This window comes from Alexandromys fortis, unplaced genomic scaffold, assembly GCF_014885135.2.
Source record: "Alexandromys fortis isolate MF-2015 unplaced genomic scaffold, M_Fortis_MF-2015_v1.1 scaffold_162, whole genome shotgun sequence".
Lineage (NCBI taxonomy): Eukaryota > Metazoa > Chordata > Mammalia > Rodentia > Cricetidae > Alexandromys > Alexandromys fortis.
Genome location: NW_026068033.1, coordinates 2,879,465 through 2,901,977, shown reverse-complemented (window position 1 = coordinate 2,901,977; position 22,513 = coordinate 2,879,465). Strand labels below are relative to the sequence as shown.

General features: G+C 50.3%; 1 protein-coding gene and 1 long non-coding RNA gene across 3 annotated transcripts in view; one reads left to right on the top strand and one right to left on the bottom strand.

Moving 5' to 3' along the window:
- Window positions 1-3,448: 3,448 nt before the first annotated feature.
- Window positions 3,449-22,513, top strand: part of Rcan1 (regulator of calcineurin 1) — a 71,386-nt gene continuing 52,321 nt past the window's right edge. The window contains exon 1 of the mRNA XM_050164811.1: window positions 3,449-3,821. Within this exon, the coding sequence (XP_050020768.1) occupies window positions 3,579-3,821 (243 nt within the window). The 5' untranslated portion in view covers window positions 3,449-3,578. The remainder of the gene's footprint in view (window positions 3,822-22,513) is intronic.
- LOC126515269 (uncharacterized) lies at window positions 10,692-20,991 on the bottom strand. 2 transcript variants are annotated; one of them, XR_007595809.1, is made up of 4 exons: window positions 20,914-20,991; window positions 19,431-19,579; window positions 14,169-14,295; window positions 10,692-11,053 (listed from the first exon to the last, which is right to left on the bottom strand). It is a non-coding gene; the product is annotated as an uncharacterized lncRNA (long non-coding RNA). The 2 variants fall into 2 exon arrangements; XR_007595808.1 differs by lacking the exon at window positions 19,431-19,579 and having other exon boundaries at window positions 20,914-20,987.

Below are 22,513 nucleotides of genomic sequence, written 5' to 3'. Positions count from 1 at the left end.
AGGAGGAGGAGGAGGAGGAGGAGGAGGAGAAGAAGAAGAAGAAGAAGAAGAAGAAGAAGAAGAAGAAGAAGAAGAAGAAGAAGAAGAAGAAGAAGAAGAAGAAGAAGAAGAAGAAGATAACGACCAACGACCACCCACCTGTTTGGAGCTGAAGAGAAGGCTCAGAGGTAAGATTTCTTGCTGTTTTGTCAGAGTACCCGAGATCAATTCCCAGCAGCTTCACCACGAGGCTCACAACCCAACCATCTGTAACTCCAGCTCCAGGAGAGGTGGGCGCGGGGGGGGGGGGACAGAGGGAGGGACAGAAGGGGAGAGAGAAGGAGGAAGGGAAAGAGGTGGGGGGAGAGAGAGGGCGAGGCCGGTAGGGAAGGCACGGGGATAGAGGTGGGGGGAGAATAAAATTTAAAAAGTACCCGTGTTACTGTTGGAGGAACTGACTTGGTATCAACCACATCTTAGGTCGTGAGACTAAGAAACAGCTCTCTCCTTTCTGCTGCCTGGGGAAGACCAGGCAGAGATGTTCTCCACTCAGAGCTTTAGTAGTGACCAGCAGCACTCTGACATTAATTATGGGTCACCTTGTCCTTGCCACTTGCCTGAGGTTGTCTCCCATTCTCCTGCCCCGGAGCTGCAACAGAGAGCCAGCTGTGATCTATGCCTGACCACATCTTGGGTTTCTATCCCCATGGTGTGTTCTTTCCTCTCGCTCTCTGCCCATCGGGCCCACTCTCTGTGCCACAAACAGCTTAGGGTAAGCCAGCCATGAAACAGTGCCCTGTCCCAAGGATGAAAACAACAGACCCACCCAGCAACTGGTTGGCTGGGTGTTGTTTTTCCAACACTGGGGCCCCGCACCCCTTGCCATCCTCTTCAGAATGTCTGGCTGGGGTCCATAGAGGGTTTTTGACTCCGTGATGTCATTCTCTCTGATGAACTTCATCCAATCCCACGTGGCCTTTATCATACTCTATTTTAAAGATGCCAGCTATGTGGGGACAATTGTGTGTCACAAAATCTGCCCCTTAAAGCACCACAAAGTGATTTTTCCAGTACACAAGGAGTCGGGCAGTTTTAGCTGTTCATTGCTGCTCAGAGGAACGTGACTCACGGCAGTCATTCCCTGCTCCCTCCCATCAGTCCCTGGCAACCTCTGGCCTATTATTCGTTGTCTCTGTGTATTTGCCTAATCTGGACATTTTATATAAGTGGGATATATGACATTTTGTGACTGACTTTTCATTAGCATAATGTCTCCAATGTCCATCATGGGAGGGTGACAATATTAATACTTCTTTCCGTTGTAAGCCAAATATGTTTTCGTTGTGTGGCTATGCCCTTGTGCCTCCATCCACAGGATACCTAGGTTCTTCCCATGAATAAAGATGCCAAGAGCAGCGATACCATAAATTGTCAGATGCAGGTTCTTGTATGATTTTATTTTTCTTGGGTTTATACCTAAGGAAAAAACTTCTGGGTCACGTGATGGTAACTTGAGATTTTTCTTTTCCAGGGAACCACCAAACTATCTAGCAAAGTGATGTGTCACCTCACAGATCCACCCACAGGCCCGAGGCTTCACGTTTCTTCCTATTCACATCCTCTGGGCTTCTAGGAATTATTTCTGCATGAGCCGTCTTTCTTCTCTGGGATTCTTGAGGGCATCACAATGGCAACCACAGAGCCATACACTCAGTGTGGTATAATTTTGTTGTTGTTTTGTTTTGTTTTTGGACAAGGTTTCTCTGTCGTTTGGAGCCTGTCCTGGCACTAGCTCTTGTAGACCAGGCTGGCCTCGAACTCACAGAGATCCGCCTGCCTCTGCCTCCTGAGTGCCGCGAAGTTGGGTGTATATTTTATGACAATAGCTCCACTTCCTGACTAGTTGGGGTGCCTATTTTAGGAGAGTACATGGTGCTAAACCAACACCCCCCCTAAGAAGCTAGCGGCACTAGCAGAGGGTACCATTTACTGAGCACATCCTGGATTCTGTCCCGTGTGACCTTGTTTAATTAGAAGGGACACCAGGCTCTAGATTACTCTCCAAGTAATCAAGAGAAGGATGAAACTCACACTCAAGATTCCCCTCTGCCTTGATGTCCTTGCACAGTGCTCCCTTGAGGTCGCCGTGTTCCCCACAACAAATTTCCCCAAACCAAGACCAGTGTCTTGCCTCATTTCCTACTGCCACGGTTCTGAGCCTTCCTAAGGCTGTACCCTTTGGTACAGTTCCTCACGTTGTGGTGATGCCCAACCATAAAATTATTCCATTACTACTTCACAACTGTAATTCTGGTACTGTTATGAATCATAATGTACACACCGGAATTGCAGGATATATGACATGTGACCTCCGTGTAATGATCGACTCCCAGGATAAGAACCACGATCCTGCTGTATAGGGCAGCTTGAATGAGAAGTATCCCCTGTGGGCTCAGGCATTTGAATACTTGGTCCCCAGTTGGTGGCAGGGTTTGGGGAGGTTTACAAAGTATGGCTTCACTGGAGGAAGTGCCCACTGAGCGTGGGCTTTGGCAGAGATAGTCTCCCCCTATTTCTAGTTTCCTGTCCCTGCTTCTCACTAGTGTTTGGGACGTCATCTCTCATGCCTATTACTGCCGTGGTCTTCCCACCAAAATGGACCCTTATCGCTCTGGAACCTGACTCTAATAAACGCTTCCGTAAGTTCCTTTGGTCTTGGTATTTTATCACCGTAACATAAAATTAACTGATATGCACGGCAATAAAAAAAAAGACATTAAAGCAGAAAGATAAGTACTTAGAGGGAAGAAAGGAGGCCAGCAGGATGGGGCAAAGGGCACAAGGGAGGGCAACGGGAGGGAAATGAGAGCAAAATACAGTATCTGTGTATACATACCTATATACGACATATATATGAGAATATACTATTAAAACTCGTTATTTTGTATGCTAATTTGTATTTCTAATTGTTTAAAATTGGACAGTGGTATAATGATTAATAAGTTGACATACAGACGCGAGGCACGTTATCACGGCGTGATTCAAACCTTATTTGTGATTCCGTAGTAATACACACTAAGTATTCAAAGGCTGCTGATGACCACTGAACAAGCTTCTAGCTATATTTCGTTCAAGTCCTCCTGACGTGGCCGCGCGGGAACCGCAGGAGCGCTGCCTCCTGGCAAGGACTGGGCTGATGTCCTTCAACAGGCACCGCCAGCTGTCAGAAAAGAGAACCGGCAAGAGGCCTCTGCCCGCAACAAATATGGCCGCTCTGAGGCTTCACGCTTAGGGCGGTGGGATGGGCCTCACGTGTCAAAATCCTGCTCCGTTATTGGTCATGTATATGGATAGGGCGGGACTTAATGACCCAAGCGAGCCGACCTTAAAGGGACCGCTCCTGCGCCTCGCAGGATCTGCAGCTCGAGGCCGGCGGGCGCTGGCTGGCTGCCCCTCCCGCGTGGGGCGGAGGCGGGCGGGGCGGGCGCTAGAAGCCGGCGTCCTGGCGCCGCGGTGACCCCGCGAGGGCGAAGCGGGAGCCGGCGGCCGCGGCGCAGAGCCGAGCGCAGCCGAGCCGAGCGAGGGAGCGCGCGCCGGGAATGGAGGACGGCGTGGCGGGGCCGCGGCTCGGGGAGGCGGCAGAGGCGGTCGAGGCGCGGGCGCCCCCTGGGGTGACTCTGAGGCCCTTCGCGCCCTTCTCCGCGGGTGCCGAAGCGGACGAGGGCGGCGGCGACTGGAGCTTCATCGACTGCGAGATGGAGGAGGTGGATCTGCAGGACCTGCCCAGCGCCACCATCGCCTGCCACCTGGACCCGCGCGTGTTCGTGGACGGCCTGTGCCGGGTGAGGACCGTGCGGCCGTCGGGGCGGAGGGCGGACACTTGTTGCGGGGCGCGGCCAGGGCGGGGACGGGCCGCAGCCCTGCTCCCGGGGTCGCCGGCTCTGAAGGCGGGCTTCCTTCTGCACCGCCTACATGGTCCAGATCGTGTTCTACTGGATCACTGAAGATTTGAAATCAATTCCTCCTCCCCACTGCCATGGTTGGTTACTCTTACCTGTCCCCTCTCCTCCTTCCCAGAGTGTCAAAATTGTGTGGATTAGGGAGGGGAAGGAACGACTCCCAGTATACTGGATGCCCCGATGGTGACATGTCACCCCTATAAGGAACTAAATATCCGAAAGGCTTGGGAAAGGGTCCCCTTCCCCCTAACACCATTCTACCAAAACTGGCCAATCAACCGCAAGATAATGAGCAACCAGGATCCTCACCCAAACACCGGCTTTTCTTCCAATAGTGCGGATTGAGAATGCAGAGCCATAGTCCTATTTATGAACAGTGAGTCACGTCTGTTTCCTCCTTCCTCCCAGTGAACGATGTGAACCCCTCCTCTACCGAGTAAATACAGGGCAGGGGCTGAACCCTCAGGGACAACGTATAGCTCCCCTGGCCACTTCAGATGATAATGCATTCTGAGGTCCAGCTCGCACTTGCTTGTTAGCCCTGAAGGCAAAATTGAAATTTTATTCTCTGCTGTATCCTCAGATCTATAACAGCCCCACAACGGAATCTTAATAAATGTTGAAATTAGTAGCTGGCCAAGTGGGCAGATCCTTAGACCATACTGTTTCAGGATCTTGCCACAAAATGTATGAATTGCCAGGCACCCAAGCAAGTAAGTACAGTCTCACAGTGAACTGATCTTGCATGCAGGAAAGAGAGAGCCTGGGGTCCCTAAAGGTCTGAAGTGCTGGCCAGAGCTAAGCCTGCAGATGGAGCTCCTGACCTGTGACAATTGTTGCTCGGAGCATGATGTCCGGACGCTTACATGGTCATTGTAAATCCTTTCTGAAAGTAAATGGCGTATAAATTATAAATAACCAAGACAGAATGGTGTTTCTCTTGGCAGCGACCTTCAGCTGCAGTTCATTGACATATGGACCCAGCGCCAGGCTGGGAGCTTTGCTGACATGTTTGACTGAGGGAAACAGAACAGGCAACCGTGCTGTAGGGAGGAAGAGGGCTCAGGGACTAGAGGTCTGAGGAAGGAAGAAGGAGCAGCGACATCTCTGGAATGATAAAGTGGCTCTTGCTAATTCCCTGATGCTGGCTTCCAGGGTGGGTGACCGTGAACCTGCCAAGCTTGTTGCTTTCATGGGGCTTGGATTCTGGAGAGTGTGGAGAGGAACGGACCATAGGAAAGAAGCAAGGGAATGGGATATTTTAAAGCATAGCCATTCCTTGTATCCATGGCAGATCCTTGGTTCTGGGACACACACACCCCCAAACTAAAATCCGTCCGTGCACGGCAGTGTAAAATAACACGATGCTTGCACATAGCCCATGCTATCATCCCACAGGCTTTAGCTCGGCTTCAGGTGATGGATGATTCCAATGGGTTGTAAATGCTGTATAAATTTATCAATAGGTTGTAAGTGCCATATAAATAGTTGTTACACTATTTTTTTTTTTTTAATAATGGCAAGAAGGGAAGTTCTGTGGCTGTTCTAGCTGGTGCAGTTTTTATGAAGGAAAAAAAAAAGTTGATTCCAGATTGCTCAGCTCTGAACATGAGGAACCTTTGGGTACAGAAAGCTGGCAGAAATGGTGGTCCATGGTAGAATGTGAAACAGAAACAGGTAGGAGTGACAGGTGGCAGACCGAGTGGCAGCCAGGTCCTTACAGGGTTGCATATCGCTGGTTTAGGATATTGAACCAAAGAGCTGGCTAATTGGGCTAGCCTCGGGAGCCTCACAAGAGGCATCCAGTTCATCAGTCATCGCAGCAGCTAGAAGCCACATCAAGGAGAGGAAGCAGCATGGCTGGAGCCCCCCTCACATCCCCTCCCCACCCCAGGAGGAGCTGCCCAGCAGGAGCTCTAGATCTGAAGGTGTGGAGTGGAGGGGTCAAAACTCGCAGGGAAGGAGCCCAGCTGTGGCACCCAGATCATCCAGTGATAGGGTCTGCCTTCCAGGGTCCAGAAAAGGGCCCTCGGGACAGTGTGGATGCAGAGATACCCACTGAGGAGTTAGGTCAAGTAGCCCAGGATGGCCCCTGCACAGGCTGAGAGGGCTGACAAGCTCCCTCCTGAGGGGACTTTTCTATCTGGGATCCATGCGAAAGGAATAGCAAAGCTGGTGGGTGGATGCCAGGGTAGGCGAGCAGGAAAGACCAGAAGGAGTTCAAGAGAGCTGAACTACTCACGTGTTGAGAATTTCTGAAACTTTTTATAACTGCTAATATGTGAGTTGGATGTGTGAGATTTGCTTTTAGTAGACTCTGTTAGTTAAATGTCTGCATAAGAAACAGTATCCTTGTTCATGTAAAGTAGTCTCTCTAGAGAGACTCATACCGTTACAGGGGGTGGAGACATTTATTAAAATAAGGCTACTTTCATGTTTGCCGGGCATGCTCCGTTGCACTAGCTGCTCCTTCTACAAATAGTTTCTACTTAGAAGGCAAAGCTGTGCCTTCAACAAGCAATTACCAGTGCTTTGGGCTGTTGACTGGTTAGTTGATTCCCTTTGCTAGCTGTCACCAAGCTAACGGGCAGTTTCAGTGTTCCCATTTGGCTTCCATGGGGCAGGGCTCCAGACAGTGGAGAAACATGCGCTTGCCTTGATTGTCTCAGACACAAATGTGCATTTGATGGACAGAGCTTTGCCTGAAGGCTATGTCTGGAAATCACACAGAATCTATTTGTTTCTACTGAACACACATTTCTTTAAAAAATGATTATGATTTATGATAGATAATTTTATTTTAATAATATATACTCTGATCAGCATAAAAGGAGCTTTTGCAAGGGCCCTAAATTCTTTTTTTTTTTTTTTTTTTTTTTTTTTTTTTTTTTTTTGGTTTTTCGAGACAGGGTTTCTCTGTGGCTTTGGATCCTGTCCTGGAACTAGCTCTGTGGACCAGGCTGGTCTCGAACTCAAAGAGATCCGCCTGCCTCTGCCTCCCGAGTGCTGGGATTAAAGGCGTGCGCCACCACCGCCAGGCTCCTAAATTCTTTATATACATACCCCACCCCCAAGCAAGGAGATTCCAACTGTACCTGCTCCTTGCAATCTGTTTTAAAAAATTGTGTGTGTATGTGCGTGTTTGTGCATGTTTGTGTGTGAAGGGGAGGATATGTTTGTGAGGTCAGGACAACTTTTGGAAACCCCTTCATTTCCTCCATCTTGCTTTTGAAGCAGAGTCTCCCATGTTTCTGCAGACTTTAGGCCCTGCCACTGGCCTGCGAACTGTGCGCTCTCCTGTCTCTTCCCACCTCCTACCTCACTGCAGGAGCCCCAGGGTTAGATGTGAGCCACCTCTAGTTTCTCACCCAGGTGCTGGGGCTCAGCTCACACCACCAGGTTTGTTCCTGCTGAGCCACCTAGCCACCCCTTCCCCCGCCCTCGGAATCTCAAGGGAGGTTTGAGAAGTCCCCTGTCCTACACTCCAAACCAATCCCATTCTGAGGCGAGGGAGCCGGGAATGACCAGTGGGTGACTTTCTTAGCCAAGTCTGAAGCAGTGCTTCCTGGGCTAGAAGGGGTTTGGTCTCAGTCAGGTATGGTAGCCCAGGCTTGTACGAAGGAGCTGAAGCAGGAGGATTGTCTTTTGTTTGAGGAGACCAGGGCTATGCAGTGAGCTGTGGTCCAGCTTGGGCTACAGTGTGAAACCCTGTGGGAGGGAAATATGGCTGGGAGAAAGAGGCAATGCATAATTTAAAGAGACACCTAGTAATTGACCACTGGGTCCCGACTAAGCAGATATCCAGCCTGCCTGCTCCTGGATTTCTTCCAGCCCGTAATGGAGGTCAGGTTCTCTGCCCCGAGGCTCCCTTTTCTTGACAGTTTGTGTGACTTTGAAGCCTAAGCAGAATGACTATCAACAGGAGTGTCCATGTCTTCGGGAAGTTTACTCTAAGGAAGGACCATCCTCTACCCTTTTGCCCTTACATGTGGTCCCCAAGGGTAGACTTGTAGGCAAGTCCACATTCCATGGTGATTTGATGGTTGAAATGTTTTGGGGAACTGGAAAGGCACCGCCGGTGTCCACAGCTTCCACTCCAAGGTTGAACATCAGCCATGTTTCTGCCTGTTTCCATCCCACATCAGTCTGGGAAATATGACATCCTGGGGGCGGGATGGGGGGGGGAGGGAGTTAGGAATCCAGGTAGTTTCAGGCCATTTTCACTTTTCAGCCAATTCTGGGGGCAAAGCCTTGTTCTCTCAGGCATTCTCTCTTCTGTTGTTTGGGCCCTGGTGTGGTGGGTTCAGTTTATCTGGACACATTTGGAACGCTATGATAATCCGTAAAAGTCCACATTCGCTAGGTGCAAGGCTTGGTGTAGCATTTACGCACTATTTCCTCAACTTTAAGATTCCCGACTGTTCACAAACAGGACACTCGATAGCCATGCCGCTTCCTTTTTAAACGTTTAGTGTCTCTTCCACCCCACAAGTCAGTCCACCACCAAATCTTGCAGCAATCTTCATAGCAGAAGCTATAACTGTTCCTGTGCCTACAGCTACAAGCTCTTCAATCCTGGGGACACTTACATAAGGTGACAGAAAAAGGCTTCGTGATAGAGTAGGAGACTGACTGCTATTGACTCGGGGTTTGCATCTCAGGCTGCGCCCTTTGTCTCTTTGTTTGGCTCCCTCAAAAATGGTGGCAAGAAAACACAGTCTTGTCTTCAGTGCCAGTCAGCAAAGGGCTGGTTTGCTTCTGTGAATGCATTGCTCCTGTGCAGTGTGTGTGTGTGTGTGTGTGTGTGTGTGTGTGTGTGTGTGTGTGAATAGACCCCCTTGATGATGCATGTCTCGTGCACAGTCATTAGGACCGATTTTCAGAGCTGTGGGGGAGTTCCCTTTGTAAATACTAATGACTATCAGAACCAGCAGATACTGAAGTAATGAGTCCAGGAGTGATTCTGCTGTGTTCTGGAAACAGTAGCAGGTTTCCCATAGCAGTAGATGGTAAAAACGTGTCCTGTGTACCTGTATTGGCCAGGATTCTCTAAGGAGCAGAACTGATAGAATGAACACAAACACACACACACACAAACACACACACAGGATTATTAGAGTGGCCTACAGGCTGTGGTCCAAGTAGTCTCCTGACAGAAAGGCCAAGGATGCAGTGGCTAAGACTGGACGTCTTTACACCACTCTGGTGCCGGAGTCCCAGGGAAGTCCTAGAAAGGTGCTGGTTTTCACTCCTCATAGGCATTCCAAAAGAGTGGTCCCTAACCCCCGTGCACAGTGAATGGGTCAGGATAGATGAGGCTGCCAGTGAGGGTGAGGCAAGCTGGCAGGAAGCACAAGCTTCCTTCTCCCACATCCCTTCAAGAAGGCTGCCACCAGGAGGTGTGGCCTAGATTTAGCGTGGGCCTTTTCACCTCAGATGATCCAGATCGAGGGTGAGTCTCCCACCTCAGATACTCCAACCAAGAAAATTCCTCATGGGTATGCCCCGCTGCTGGGGTTGAGTTAACTCCAGATATAGTCAAGTCGACAACCAAGATTAGCTGCCACCGTGTCTCTGTGGGAAACCAAATATGTCAAAATATAGGACCTGGAGAACAGCAGCACCAGGAACATCAGTACCACAAGGCTTGGCTGGCTTCCTGCTGTATAAAATTCAGTCTCTAGAAGTCGTGGCGTGGCCTGTCCACAAGGAGGCAGTGTGGTGTAGTGGGTAGGAGCATAGGTCTTTCTCCAGCAGGCCACATTCACCCAGCCTGTGTTCTAGTTCTTCTTCCTGTGAAATGGGGATGCTAATAGTGGTTTGAGGGGAGGGGGAGGAAGAGTGGGTGACTTGGATCTAGCAAAGGTTCAGTGTGAGTTCCTGTATCAGTTTTCAGTGCTGTGTAATAAACGTGTGAGTTACTGTATCACTTTCAAGCCCAGCGTGACAACTCACACAGATGGTTGGTGAACTAACAGGGCATGGTCGTGGGATCCAGCAGTGTCTGAGCCTGGCACAAATCTGCATTCAGGCGTCATCTGTGTTTTACATGGAGACCGGCAAAGGCAGATTTCGTGTGGACTGTCACTGGGAGCCTCAGTCCTTTGATGGTTAAAGATGGGTGTGTTCTTGGGTCTCTCCACAACAGCTCAGAGTGGCTGCTGGCTTCCCTCAGAGCAAGAGAACATGAGGGTGGATGGAGCCCGCCATGCCTCCTAACGACAGCTCAGAGTGAGAGCCATTGCCGCACTGTTCTAGGAGTGAGGTACAGATGTAGGTTTGATTTAGAATTTGCCCACTATTCTCCTAATTGTAGAATTTCTGGTTCTTAAATAAAGGTGATGCTTACAAATGCCATGATGCAAGGCCGCAGTGCTGGGAGATGGGTCCCGAGGACCAGAGACAGGCCACCGGGCAGCACCACAGTGGGGAGCTTTGCTGTCCTGCTTACTTTCTCTCAGACAGTCCTCAGGAAGCAGCTCACTGGCCTCCAACTCCCTAGGTAGCTGAGAATGACCTTGAATTCCTGATCTTCCTGCCGCCACCTCCCAAATGCTATAATCACAGGTGCCCACCACCATAGCTATTGGGTTGTTGGTTTTGATTTGATTTGTTTTTCCCCCTAAACCCTCCCCCCCAGCCTCTGTGGAGCTACTGATGTTTAGAAATGTTTGCTAAAACAGGCTTGAGATAGAGCCCAGAATGTAGAACTCTCACTTGCCGTGCTCAAGGCCCCAAGTTCAAGCCCCGGCACAGAAAACAGGTGTTTATTAAGGCGTTCTTGTTTGGTTTTCTTTTGAAGTTCACCTTCATAAAAGAATGCCTCCGCAGCTTACATAAACTGCCTAGTTGGCGGCCGTGGAGCTCCGGAGAGTCGATACCTGTCACTGAGCTTCTGAAAGGAGCGGGGAGACTGCGCCCGTCGGCGACCACAGCGCCCTGGCTCATCTCAGAGGATGGGCAGTCAGACCTGGTTAACTCGGAGGGAGAAACTGGACCCTGACCAGCTCGGGAAGGCCCAGTACTTTTCCTCTGTTGCGCATCTTGACTGGCGAGGCATGAAATTCCCACCGCAGTCGTAATTAACCCAGTAGAGAGAGGTATTTGAGGTTGGCCTGGATTTAGAATTAGAAGACAAAAATGTTATTTAATTTAGAGAGCTAATTTTGGAGTTTTTTTCCACTCATGATAAGAAACAGCAGCTTTCCTTACTTTATCATGGCATTAGTGTGCCTTCTCAAATGCCTCTGACAGACTTCCATTTTCTCACAGCTCAGAGGCTCCGGGGTGGAGTTTCTCTGCGTGGCCTACAGATGGTGCCCTCTCACCGTATCCTCAGAGGGTCTTTCCTGGTGTGTAGGGACAGGGAACTTCTGTGGCCTTTTCTGAGAACTTGTAAAGACATACAGGCCCCGGCCTTGGACCCTGGATTAATTACTTTCTTAGAGACCTCATCTCCCAGTCCAGCCTGTGTTAGGGCTTCAGCATGTGGATTTGATAGGGAGGAGAGGAACCAAACAGTTAGGCCTAACCACCCACCTTTGCGTTTCTGGTTTATCTCTGAGACAAGTGCATTGTTAATGCCCGTTTGTGTAGTACACTTTGTTTCCCCTTCCAAGAGCCTTGTGAAATCGTCCCATTGCTCAGGTGGTGTTCAGTGACTTAGGTCACACGGCGTTGGTCCCGCTCCCGCCCAGCTTCCACGCACTCAGAAGGCCTTGAGGCTCACCCTCTCACAGAGGGACAGTGATGTACGCAGAGGTTCCACGTGGGCGTTGCACGTGTCATCCACATCTTAACAACATCCCAGGAGTTTTGTGAAGGAGCTGGTTTGTGCATAGGGTGCAGATTGACACAGTACAGCTCCGTCACCCCTAGATTGACACGGTACAGCTCCATCACCCCTAGATTGACACGGTACAGCTCCGTCATTCCTAGATTGACATGGTACAGCTCTGTCACCCCTAGATTGACACGGTACAGCTCTGTCACTGCTAGATTGACAGAGTACAGCTCTGTCACCCCTAGATTAACACGGTACAGCTCTGTCACCGCTAGATTGACACGGTGCAGCTCCATCACCGCTAGATTGACACGGTACAACTCTGTCACCCCCAGATTGACACGGTGCAGCTCCGTCACCCCTAGATTAACACGGTGCAGCTCCGTCACCACTAGATTGACAGAGTACAGCTCTGTCACCCCTAGATTGACACGGTGCAGCTCCGTCACCGCTAGAGTGACACGGTGCAGCCATGTCACTCTTGGGTTGACACGCGCAGCTCCGTCCACTCCTAGATTGACACGGTGCAGCCATGTCACTCTTGGGTTGACACGCGCAGCTCTGTCCACTCCTAGATTGACACGGTGCAGCCATGTCACTCCTAGATTGACATGGTGCAGCTCCGTCACTCCTTTCACTGTGCCTTTCCTTTGCAGGGATGCTGTTGGTGATCCTGATGGGTCAGTCAGGACAGTGGCAGCCCTCATGCTAGTCATGTGCTCAAGCTCAGTAGTGCCTGGACATTGGAGCCAGGCAGACCTGGGTCCAGCATTTCATTCCCACCCATTCATGCAGGCATTCATCAACAAGTGTTTCGGGTCCCACTCACATTCTGAGCATTGCACAGCTCAAAACTTGCCGTGGGAGCCCAGACAACTCCCATCCTCCTCCTTGATTGCACAAAGACCACCGTGCTCTCTACCTAAAGTCCGGGAAAGTTCGTGTAAGAAGGCCTACTGATCCGGACAGTCTTCGTCTCCCTTCAAACCTCAGGGCATAGGGAGGACGTGAAAGTTAATTTTGGATATTGTTCATGCCGTGCAAATGATGAACTGTGTTTGCTGGGTGAATTACTTTCTTGTCCAAACCTTGTCTGCCTCCGTTTGAGCAGATTAGAGTCTCTGAGGTCATCTCTAGCTCCAGAACCACAGTGCACTATTCTCCCTGTGGGTGCCATAGCTCGCTTGCTCCCTGCTCCCCAAATCCACAGGTTCAGTCAGACTTTCCCCAGTTAGAATCTGCTCAAGATGCTGTGTGTTCAGTACGTTCTATCTGTCCTCTATTCAGGTCACCTACCTTCCATCCCCTCCCCAGCCTTCCATCCACCCCCTCCCCCAGCCTCCTATCCATCCCCTCCCCCAGCCCTCCATCCATCCCCTCCCCCAGCCCTCCATCCATCCCCTCCCCCAGTCTTCCATCCTTCCCTCCCCCAGCTTTCTATCTACTCTCCCCCCACCCCATTCCTCCTCCCTCTGTCTTGTATTGTTAGTTTGTGGCTAAAGGATGATGAATCTAGACACTTAAACTTTGTGCCTTTAATTGATTTTGGAAATTCATGTAAAATTAATCTGATGATCTTACACCAGTGAGGATTTAAGTGATCCCAGCCCTCCTAGATTAAGTGGTCCCGCTGCTGTCTGAAGATTTGTCAAAACACTAGAATGACATTTGTTTAAAGTCTGACAGTGGAGAGTTTTCCAAATGTCAGGGCAGGTTTACCTTATTGAGAGGATGGCTAGTAGCTGTCTGTCCACCTTGTTTATGCTTATTGCCTGGGGAAATTAGTTCTTCTTCCTCCGCGTGTGTGTGTGTCTGTGTGTGTGTGTCTGTGTCTGTGTGTGTCTGTGTCTGTGTGTGTCTGTGTATGTGTGAAAGTCTCACTGTGTTGGCCAGGCTGCCCTCCAGCTCCCAACTCAGACAACCCTCTGGCTTCAGCCTCCTAAGTAAATGAGACTCCAGGTGGCTGCCACTACTCTGGGCAAGGGTGTTCTCAGTGCACACCTTCCCAGTTTGGGTGGCAAACTATAGAATTAGCAATTCCAAAACTAACTCTGAGTACATGGATTTAGCATTTTATGTCTTGTGTCAACTCTGTATGAGTGTCACCCTTTCCGATCTTTCTTATGACCTTCTGGGGGAGATGCTGTTATCTGCTCATCTTCTAGACAAAGGTGACTTCTCTTTATAAATCAGCAAGCATCACTGAATCTCACAGTTCCTGCAGAGCCCACGGGAAGAAGTGTCCTGCGACCCTCACCTTGCATTTGTCTGGGAAAAACGGAGACCCAGGTGACTCACCAGATGTGGGCAGACCTGGAGCCTCCTAGGGTGGGCAGCTCCATCATTTCTGGGTCCAGTAGAGACTTCTCTCCTATTCTACACAAAGGAGCTCAGGCTGTCTCCAGGCCACTGTTAAAAGAACAAGGTGCCCTGCCTGAGATTTGTACCTGTGCTGTTCCGTGGTCACCACCAGAGGGAGTAACTTCCTCTGAGTTCTCCTTGGATCCCCTGTTGACGGAAGACTGTTCAGGCATGCCTTTCCCTTGAGGAAGCTGGCAGCAGTCATGCCCAGAACTGCAAAGACAGATTCGTAAATTCGGCTTCAAAGGGGAGAGACACCATCTGTCTCCTAGCAGAAAGCAGGCCAGCAGGAAGCCCCTCCTTCCCTGCTAGGGGCAGGCTGGCTGCTGACTGGATGCTGAGGCAGGAGAGTAGAGTTTGCCTGAAGGGGAACCCTCCTAATGGAGTCATCCTCCTGTTCCAACGGTTACCTGACACAGTTTAGGAAATTTCTTTCCAAAAACTTGACTTTAAAAAAATAATAATATGAATAAGTAATCAGAATAAATAATTAGGACTTGATGTAGCTCCCTGGTAGGGCGCTTGCCTGACATGAGCGAGGCCTCGGGTTCCATGCCAACACCATGACCCCCACAATAAAATATCAGAGAACTCACTCGTGAAAATGTCCACTAGTTCACAAGCGCCAGGGCATTCTGAGCAGCGTCCTGTGTCAGGTCGCTAACGTGAGTACTCTCAAAGGGAAAGCTTGTGTCCCAGGTGGGTCGCCAGAGCTCCGTGCTTAGACCTGCTCACTCACATGGGAGAGAACCCTGTGACATCCTCCTGGACTGGGACTGAGATTCTGGGACGCAGGGGTGGGTTCAGCTTCCTTCCTGCTTCCTAACCTGTGGTTTTCAGGTAGGCATTGCCAGTGCTCTGTAAACCTTGGCAGCTCCTAAAAGCAGGCCCGACCAGAATCCATCACAGGGCTGCCCTGCACACCTGCAGGTGGCTGGAAGGTGATTCAGGCCCGTTTGAGAAGGCGTGTAGTTTCCTAGTCTAGGTAAAAAACAGGACGGAGCTTTGGGAGTGATGTGGAGTAAAGTGGGCTGTGGTAGAGCCGTGTGTCAGCAAGGAGTTCTGTACTTAGTGCAGAGGACAACAGCAGGGGACATGTGTCCTGCAGTGACGCTCTGTGAATAAAGAAACCGCCTTGGCCTGTTGATAGGGCAGAACCCAGGTAGGCGGGCTGGGGAGGAACTAAACTAACTGCCGGGAGAAAGGAGGCGGAAGGAGGAGAGAAGCCATGGAGCCCCACTGGAGCTGGAAGGAACTTTACCCGGTACCCAGTAAGCCACAGCCACGTGGCGATACACAGACTAATAGAAATGGGTTAAATTAAGATGTAAGAGTTAGCAAATAAGCTAGAGCTAGTGGGCCAAGCAGTGGTTTAATTAATTCCGTTTCTGTGTGGTTATTTTGGGGCTGGGCAGCCGGGAAACAAACAAGTGGCCCCCTAACACCAGATGGGGTAGCACCTGGGATCCCAAGTGGTCCCCTCTGCGTGGGGAGAGTCTCTCTTAGTTGAAATGCTTGGGATCAGAGGTGATTGAGGCCCCATCAGGAGCTTTTGTGTGTTTGGGATGTTGGCATAGCTTTACCAGTTGAACAGCCTTACAAATCCAATGAAAGCGGTTCAGATTCTCAGGTTAGGGGCTCAACCAGGATTTCACTGGGATGCTGTGGGAGCTACCATGGTGGCATTTATGATAGCATCGAAATGGGAGCCACTTAGCAGATACTGACCGAGCTTCCGTCACAGCCCTCATTGTACTGACGGTGACCATGTCCCCCTGGTTCCCCGCGGTTCCGTGCTAGGCCACCATTGTGTGTTTGTTTCCTCATTTATTTCCTGACCCTTCGTTTCCCTACTAACTAATTGGTGCCGGGATTACTCCGACAGGCGCTCCCACTTCCGGGGCTTCTTGCTGTATATTCTACCTGGATAATTATCTCGAGAGCAGGAATACAATCAAGATGTGCGCAACTACACGCATTGGAGCCCACCCTTCCTTATGCGTGAGTCCCTTCCTCAGCCAGCGCTGTCATCTCAAGGGCCACCCCACGTGGAAAGAAGAGGCTGAGCCCCCGAGACAAGTCACCAGCTGCTGTCAGTGTCACTTGTGGGGAGCAACTTGGCTGCTGTGTGACAGCCTCCTGAGGGGCCACTGAGGATGAGAGGAGCTAGTAGGAACATGGAGAACAATGCCAGGCCTGCTATGTAGTGTGCTCTGAGTTTACTGTTATTAGTAGAGATGTCTGGGCTTGCTACTTACAGGCATTTAATAAGGGTCTTGTTGTTGTTTCTTTTTTCTTTTTTTTTTTTTTTTGTGGAGTAGTGGGAGTAAGACCACCACGAAAATGAAAAATAGCACTTTTCCCTACTAGGGTCTTACTGTGTATCTCTGGTTGATCTGAAACTTGATATTTAGACCAGGTTGGTTTTGAATTCGCAGAGTTCTGTCTGTCTCTGCCTCCTGAAAGCTGGGATTTGAAATTGTCCCAGCAAGTATGGCTTGTTTAAGTCCGTGAAATAGTAACCCTCATTTTCCTTAGGACTACCTGCAGCTCTAAGGGAAGGAAGGTGTGTGTGTGTGTGTGTGTGTGTGTGTGTGTGTGTGTGTTGTACTGTCTTAATTACTTGTCATTTGGAAATACCCAGAATAAACTGCAATTTTGATACTTTGGTATTTTGTTTTATTTTGGTTTGGTTTTCAAGACAGGGTTTCTCTGTATAGCCCTGGTTACTCTGGCTCTGTGTGTTAGGAAGACAGGGTTTCTCTGTATAGACCTGGTTACTCTGGCTCTGTGTGTTAGGAAGACAGGGTTTCTCTGTATAGCCCTGGTTATCCTGACTCTGTGTGTTAGGTATTTTGTCTTAGATGAGCCTCTGCACCAATGCAGATAATCCAATCAGACCAAATTAAACCATATTTAATGGAGTGCTCCCGGGTGGCCCGGAACATGGAGAGGGGAAGAGGTAGAAGGGGAGACCACACAAAACCCTGAGACCCTGTGCTCATTCTCGGGGGGTGGGGGTGGGGGTTTAAATAGCCTGTGGGAGTGGTCTTGGCCTTGGGGGTGGTGTTACTGTTTGGCGGGCTTTCTCATAGGTGGAGTTTGGATTGAGGCAACTCTCAGGAGAGGGAGCTTATGCCAGGAGCTGGGGTGAAGCCCCCAGCCAAACAGTCTGGACTCTTTGTATAAAGGGGTATTAGGGAGCTGAGGTGATGCTTTCAACCAAACACTGTGAACTCAGAGATCTACCTGCTTGTACCGCCTGAGTGTTGAGATTAAAGCTATGTGCCACCACCACCCACAGGACTTTGTTAAAAGGCTACTTAATGTGGACATGACCTTTACTCAAAGCTGATAGCAACTTAGGAACTAAAGCACATTTAAAAAATAAGGTGCAGAGAACACAGATATAGGGACCCCATGAACTGTGATGTGTCAATCAATGAATATCACAGATAACAAATCCTGGGGCCCCTAGCACAGTCTGGAAACAAGCCTTCTAACTGAAACACAAATGCTGTCTTTGTGGAGTTTTCCCGCCCCCTGCTCTTTTCTTCCTTCTCGTCCTCCCCTTCTCCGTCCCGTTAGGAGACGAGCACCTCAGCACTTCACCCTGCTCTATCCCCCCCCCCCCTCACTGGCCGTTAGCGAGCAGGGAGAAGCCTTGAGGCGGAGAGCTGCAGCAGTCAGTCTTTTCCCTTCCTCCTAGATGACCCTTCTGTGTCCCTCCCAGCTCGTCCTCTGAGCTTTCCCAGTTCTGTGGGTGGAGGAGTCTGGGCCTCTGGAGGGAGGGTCACTGGATGGTATTGCACAGCCAAGAAGGAGGGGGGCAGATATGGAACTCCGTTGTCTTATTTCAGAGTTCAAATTCTTACCACCCTTTGCATCCAGTCTACCCTGGTTTGTTCTGATCCCTCCTATTTCCCAATGAGGACGCTAAAGCCTGGAGGACATGCCCAAAGACTAGAACCTGCACCATTTTTTCTCAAGCATTTGGCTGCCTCTGTCATTGTCCACTTCCAGTCCCTTGCACTGTGTCCTGCTCCGTGCCTCCTGTGCCCGTCAGTGTTAACTGTCACCTTCTGGAATCTAGAGTCACCTGGGGGAGGGTTCTCTGGCCTTGTCTGTGATTGCATTAACTGAGGTGGAAAGCCCCGCCCACTCTGGGTGGCGCCATTTCCCTGGCCGGGATCCTTCACTGTGCAGCTGGAGAAAGGGAGTGAGCAGCTAGCTGCTCTTGTGCATCCTTTCCTGCCTCCAGCTGTGGACATGATGTGAGCAGCTGTTTCAAACTACCGTCGCCTTGACTACCCCACCATGTTGAACTATACCGTGAACTGTGGCCCATAACAAACCCTTTCTCCCTTATATTGCTCTAGTCAGTGTTTGATCACAGAAACAGAAAGAGAAACTGGGATACTCCCACATCACTGGGATACTCCCACATCACTGAGATACTCTCGCATCACTGGGATACTCCCACATCACTGGGATACTCCCACATCACTGAAATACTCCCACATCACTGAGATACTCTTGCATCACTGAGATACTCCCACATCACTAGAACACTCCCACATCACTAGGACACTCCCACATCACACTCCAGGGCCACGGGCTCCCTAAAGCGTGGCTGTTCCCCTTTGCTGCCACAGAACGCTATTTTTCTCAGACAGCAAGATTGTTCTCGTACATGTGTTTGCTTGCGGCTCTGTTGCCTCTTGTGGGTGGGCAGTTCAGAGTCTTCATCTGTTCGGCTTCTGTTTGTTTATTCTAGGAGATCCGCATCTGACTCCAGGGCCAGGAGAGACACCCTCTAAAGTCTGTGGGGGGCGTTTCTGTTCCCTGTCTGTTTGTAACACCTCAGAATATAGTCGCTTGCCCATGACGCTGAACAAATATGTATGCGCACACTTTACCCATCCCCTCCCTTCTAATTCTATAATTCAGACTGAGTGAACACTAGCCTGCCTTCCTATTTACTGTAGGATTCTGGGTCTGTCTGGGGCATTGGTCACCCTGGGGCATAAACCATTCCTCTGGCTGATCCCTTGAGGGCAGATGGGATCTGGCTCAGCATTCTGGACTGCTTCCATCTGTTTACTAAGGCTGGTTCCCTCTGGACTCCCTGCAGCAGTGGGCCTGATGGTAGAGCCACCCTCCTGTCTCCTGCAGATGGTCCCCTGCTCCAGTGCAGGCTGCTGAGTGCACTGTTGATGAGGGAAGCGGCAGATGTGTCCGCCTTGCCTACCCATGCTTCCTAACCCCCACATGGAAGACTGAGATTCCGGATGGCCCAGCCCACCGGTGTGTTGAGAGTCATACAGGGCCCCTGACCTGGCACTTACAGGCACTGGCGACTGGTGGCAGGCAGTTGGGTGAGGGCCATCTCGTATTAGGCTGAAACACTTGAACTCGCCAATCCCCAGCGTTTTCGCTGAAATGTGAGTGTGTCTGAGGTTTCTTAGAGATCGTCCTGTAATTGAGCTTTTGGGACCTAGCAAGGTGGAGACCATCAGTTATGGAAAGCCAGGGGCAGATTTTGTAGACATGCGGCAGGGGAGGGTTGAGCTTGTCTCAGGGAGGAGCGTGCAAGCATCTTTTTCAGTGCAGTGGACATTGGTGAGCAGAACAGTTCCTACCCGTGTTCTCTTCCCGTGGACCTAGCGCTAAGGCCCCATCCCATGGCCTCCTGCATGCTAATTAAGTCAAGCCACAAGGTTTTCCTATAATTGCAGATTGATGCCTCAGAGTCAGTCACTAGAACATGCTAGGGACATTACATCGGAAAATCTGGGCAGAGCTGAGACGACCTCAGCCAGGAAGTGTGTTTTTATTCCCCCCTGGAATTGAAGAACACAGGTACAGATGGTTGAACCTGTGGTTTGGTAATAAATGAGTCCTTACTTATGACAAGACTTGGGTCTTGACAAGGGATAGTGGCAGGGATGTTTCCAGACCCAGGACAGTGGCTCTCGTGGAGCGGAGGCCAGGAGTTGGGCCTGCGTGTGCTGGTACACATTGCCCCGTTTCAATATTGACTTCCATCTCTGCCTTGAACTGGGAAGAGGGACTTTGCCCCCTCTGCCTGAACCAGCCACCAGTGTTGTGTTCAGAACAGCGGTCCAGAACTGATCCTAGGACTTACCAAGTCTTATTTTATTTTATTTTTAGCATCATCCAAAGATGATGACAGAGCCACGGGGCATGTGACTGGCTACCACTGTCAGGGACTAATTGTGCCACTGTGCCCGACTGGAAAGCTGTGTGCCAGCGTGGGCACTTAGAACGTTTAGGAGGATGTGCATAGGTTACTTTCAGATGCTACCACAGTCTACATAAGGTACCTGGGAGCCAGAGGGTTTGGATTCTGGAACCATTTCCTTACAGATACTGAGGGACAATTGCACAGGGCAGGCATCTTCTAGTCCTCCTGTAAGCCCTTCACAGTGCCTGGCACTCAGGGGCATCAAGGATGTAACTGACCAGCCACAGGCCAGGCTCCAATGGGACTCAATGGGCAAAGCTCAGTGGCCTGGGGCCAGAGCCAGGGAAGGTGCCAGTGCTGCTGCATGCTGGGATGGGACATGGAAACAGCATTCACCCCCCAGAGATGCCGTTTAGAGGGGTTTGTGTTGAGATAGGGAGCTGCGGGCTACGTCCCCGGCACCCGGCCGCCCGCATGGCTAGCTTATGCCCCGAAATAATTACATGGAAACTGTATTCTTTTCAACACTGCCTGGCCCATTAGTTCCAGCCTCTTATTGGCTAGCTCTTACATATTGACCTAACCCATTTCTAATAATCTGTGTAGCCCACGAGCTGGCTTACCAGGAAAGATCTTAACCTGCATCTGCCTGGAGTGGGAGAATCATGGCGACTCTCTGACTCAGCTTCTTTCTCCCAGCATTCTGTTCTGTTTACTCCTCCCACCTATGTTTTAACCTATGAGGGCCAGCCAAGCAGTTTCTTTATTTTTTTAACCAATGACCTTCCTCCATCAGGTTTGGAGGTGTACCCCGAAGCCAAAGCTCTTGGTTAGGCTTTGTTATTATGATTGCTGAGACCCATGAACCTTGCTTCTGTATGAATTCATGTGTGCATGCATGTAGAAGGAGACTGCTGCCCATATCACATGTGTGCGTGCGCGCATGCGTGCATGAATGAAGCAGGGTGGATATGTTAATGGATAGACTTTGGGGCTCTGCAGTAGCTGCTCTGACCATGTGGGCTCTAAGTTATAGATCAACCTATAGACAGAACAGAATGCCAGACTCTGGCAGCTTAAGCAACAGAACCTTCTCTTTATTTGGAAGTTGGAAATCTGAGGTCAAGGCAACAGCAGGTTAGGCCTCTCTGGTGGCTGTGTAACAGGCTGCTTTCTGTTCCCCGTATCCTCAGACCGTCCATCTAGTGACCTTTGTGTGCCCTAGCATTTTCTTTTTTTGTTTGTTTGTTTATTTGTTTGTTTTTGTCTTTTTTTTTTTCTTTTCAAGACAGGGTTTCTCTGTGGTTTTGGAACCTGTCCTGGTACTAGCTCTTGTAGACCAGGCTGGTCTCGAACTCACAGAGATCTGCCTGCCTCTGCCTCCCGAGTGCTGGGATTAAAGGCGTACGCCACCACCGCCCGGCTGCCCTAGCATTTTCTGTCTTGTAGAGATAACAGGTTGAATCCAGACCCACTTAGTGACCCTGTTTTAACCTCCACCCCTCTCCCTCTTCTAAGGCAGCAGACACTCAGGCTGCAGCCCTCGTGGTGAGGGCTTCAGTGCTATATTGGAAGCTGTGTACAAGCTGTGCATATAATTGCTCCAACAAGATACGCAGTAGCCACAGCTTAGGGAACGAGGATTCATTCTGGCTCATGGCTTCAGGGGCACAATCCACATGGCAAGTGAGGAGTGGCAGCAGAAGTGGGCTCGTCTGTGGTGGCAGAAACATGGCAGTGGCTTCTCAGGTCTCAGAAGGTCAGAGAGCAGAAAGCTCTGGCTAGAATAAGAAAAGGCTATAGCCTCCAAGGCCCGCCCCCACCCAGGGATGCACAGGTTCTCGCAAAGAAAACCACCTGTCCCTAAACAGTGCTGGCAGCTGGGGACCAGGTGTTCAAACATGAGGCCTGCGGATGACCTCGCATGAGCCAAACTGTAGTTGGGGACAGAGGGACAAGGATTCAACTCAACCATGATGGTGACCTGAGCTCTCCAAGGGCCAAGTCAGAATACCTGCAGGACTTTATTAGCAAACAGTATTAGTTCCGGAATAAACAGCAGGTGCAAGTATGTGTATGTGCTTATGGGGTGTGTGTGTGTGTGTGTGTGTGTGTGTGTGTGTGTGTGTGTGTTGGGGGGGGGCGGGGCAGTATATGTGAGTGCAGTTGCCCACAGAAGCCAGAAGAGGGCATCAGATCACCCTAGAACTGTTGCTATGGAGC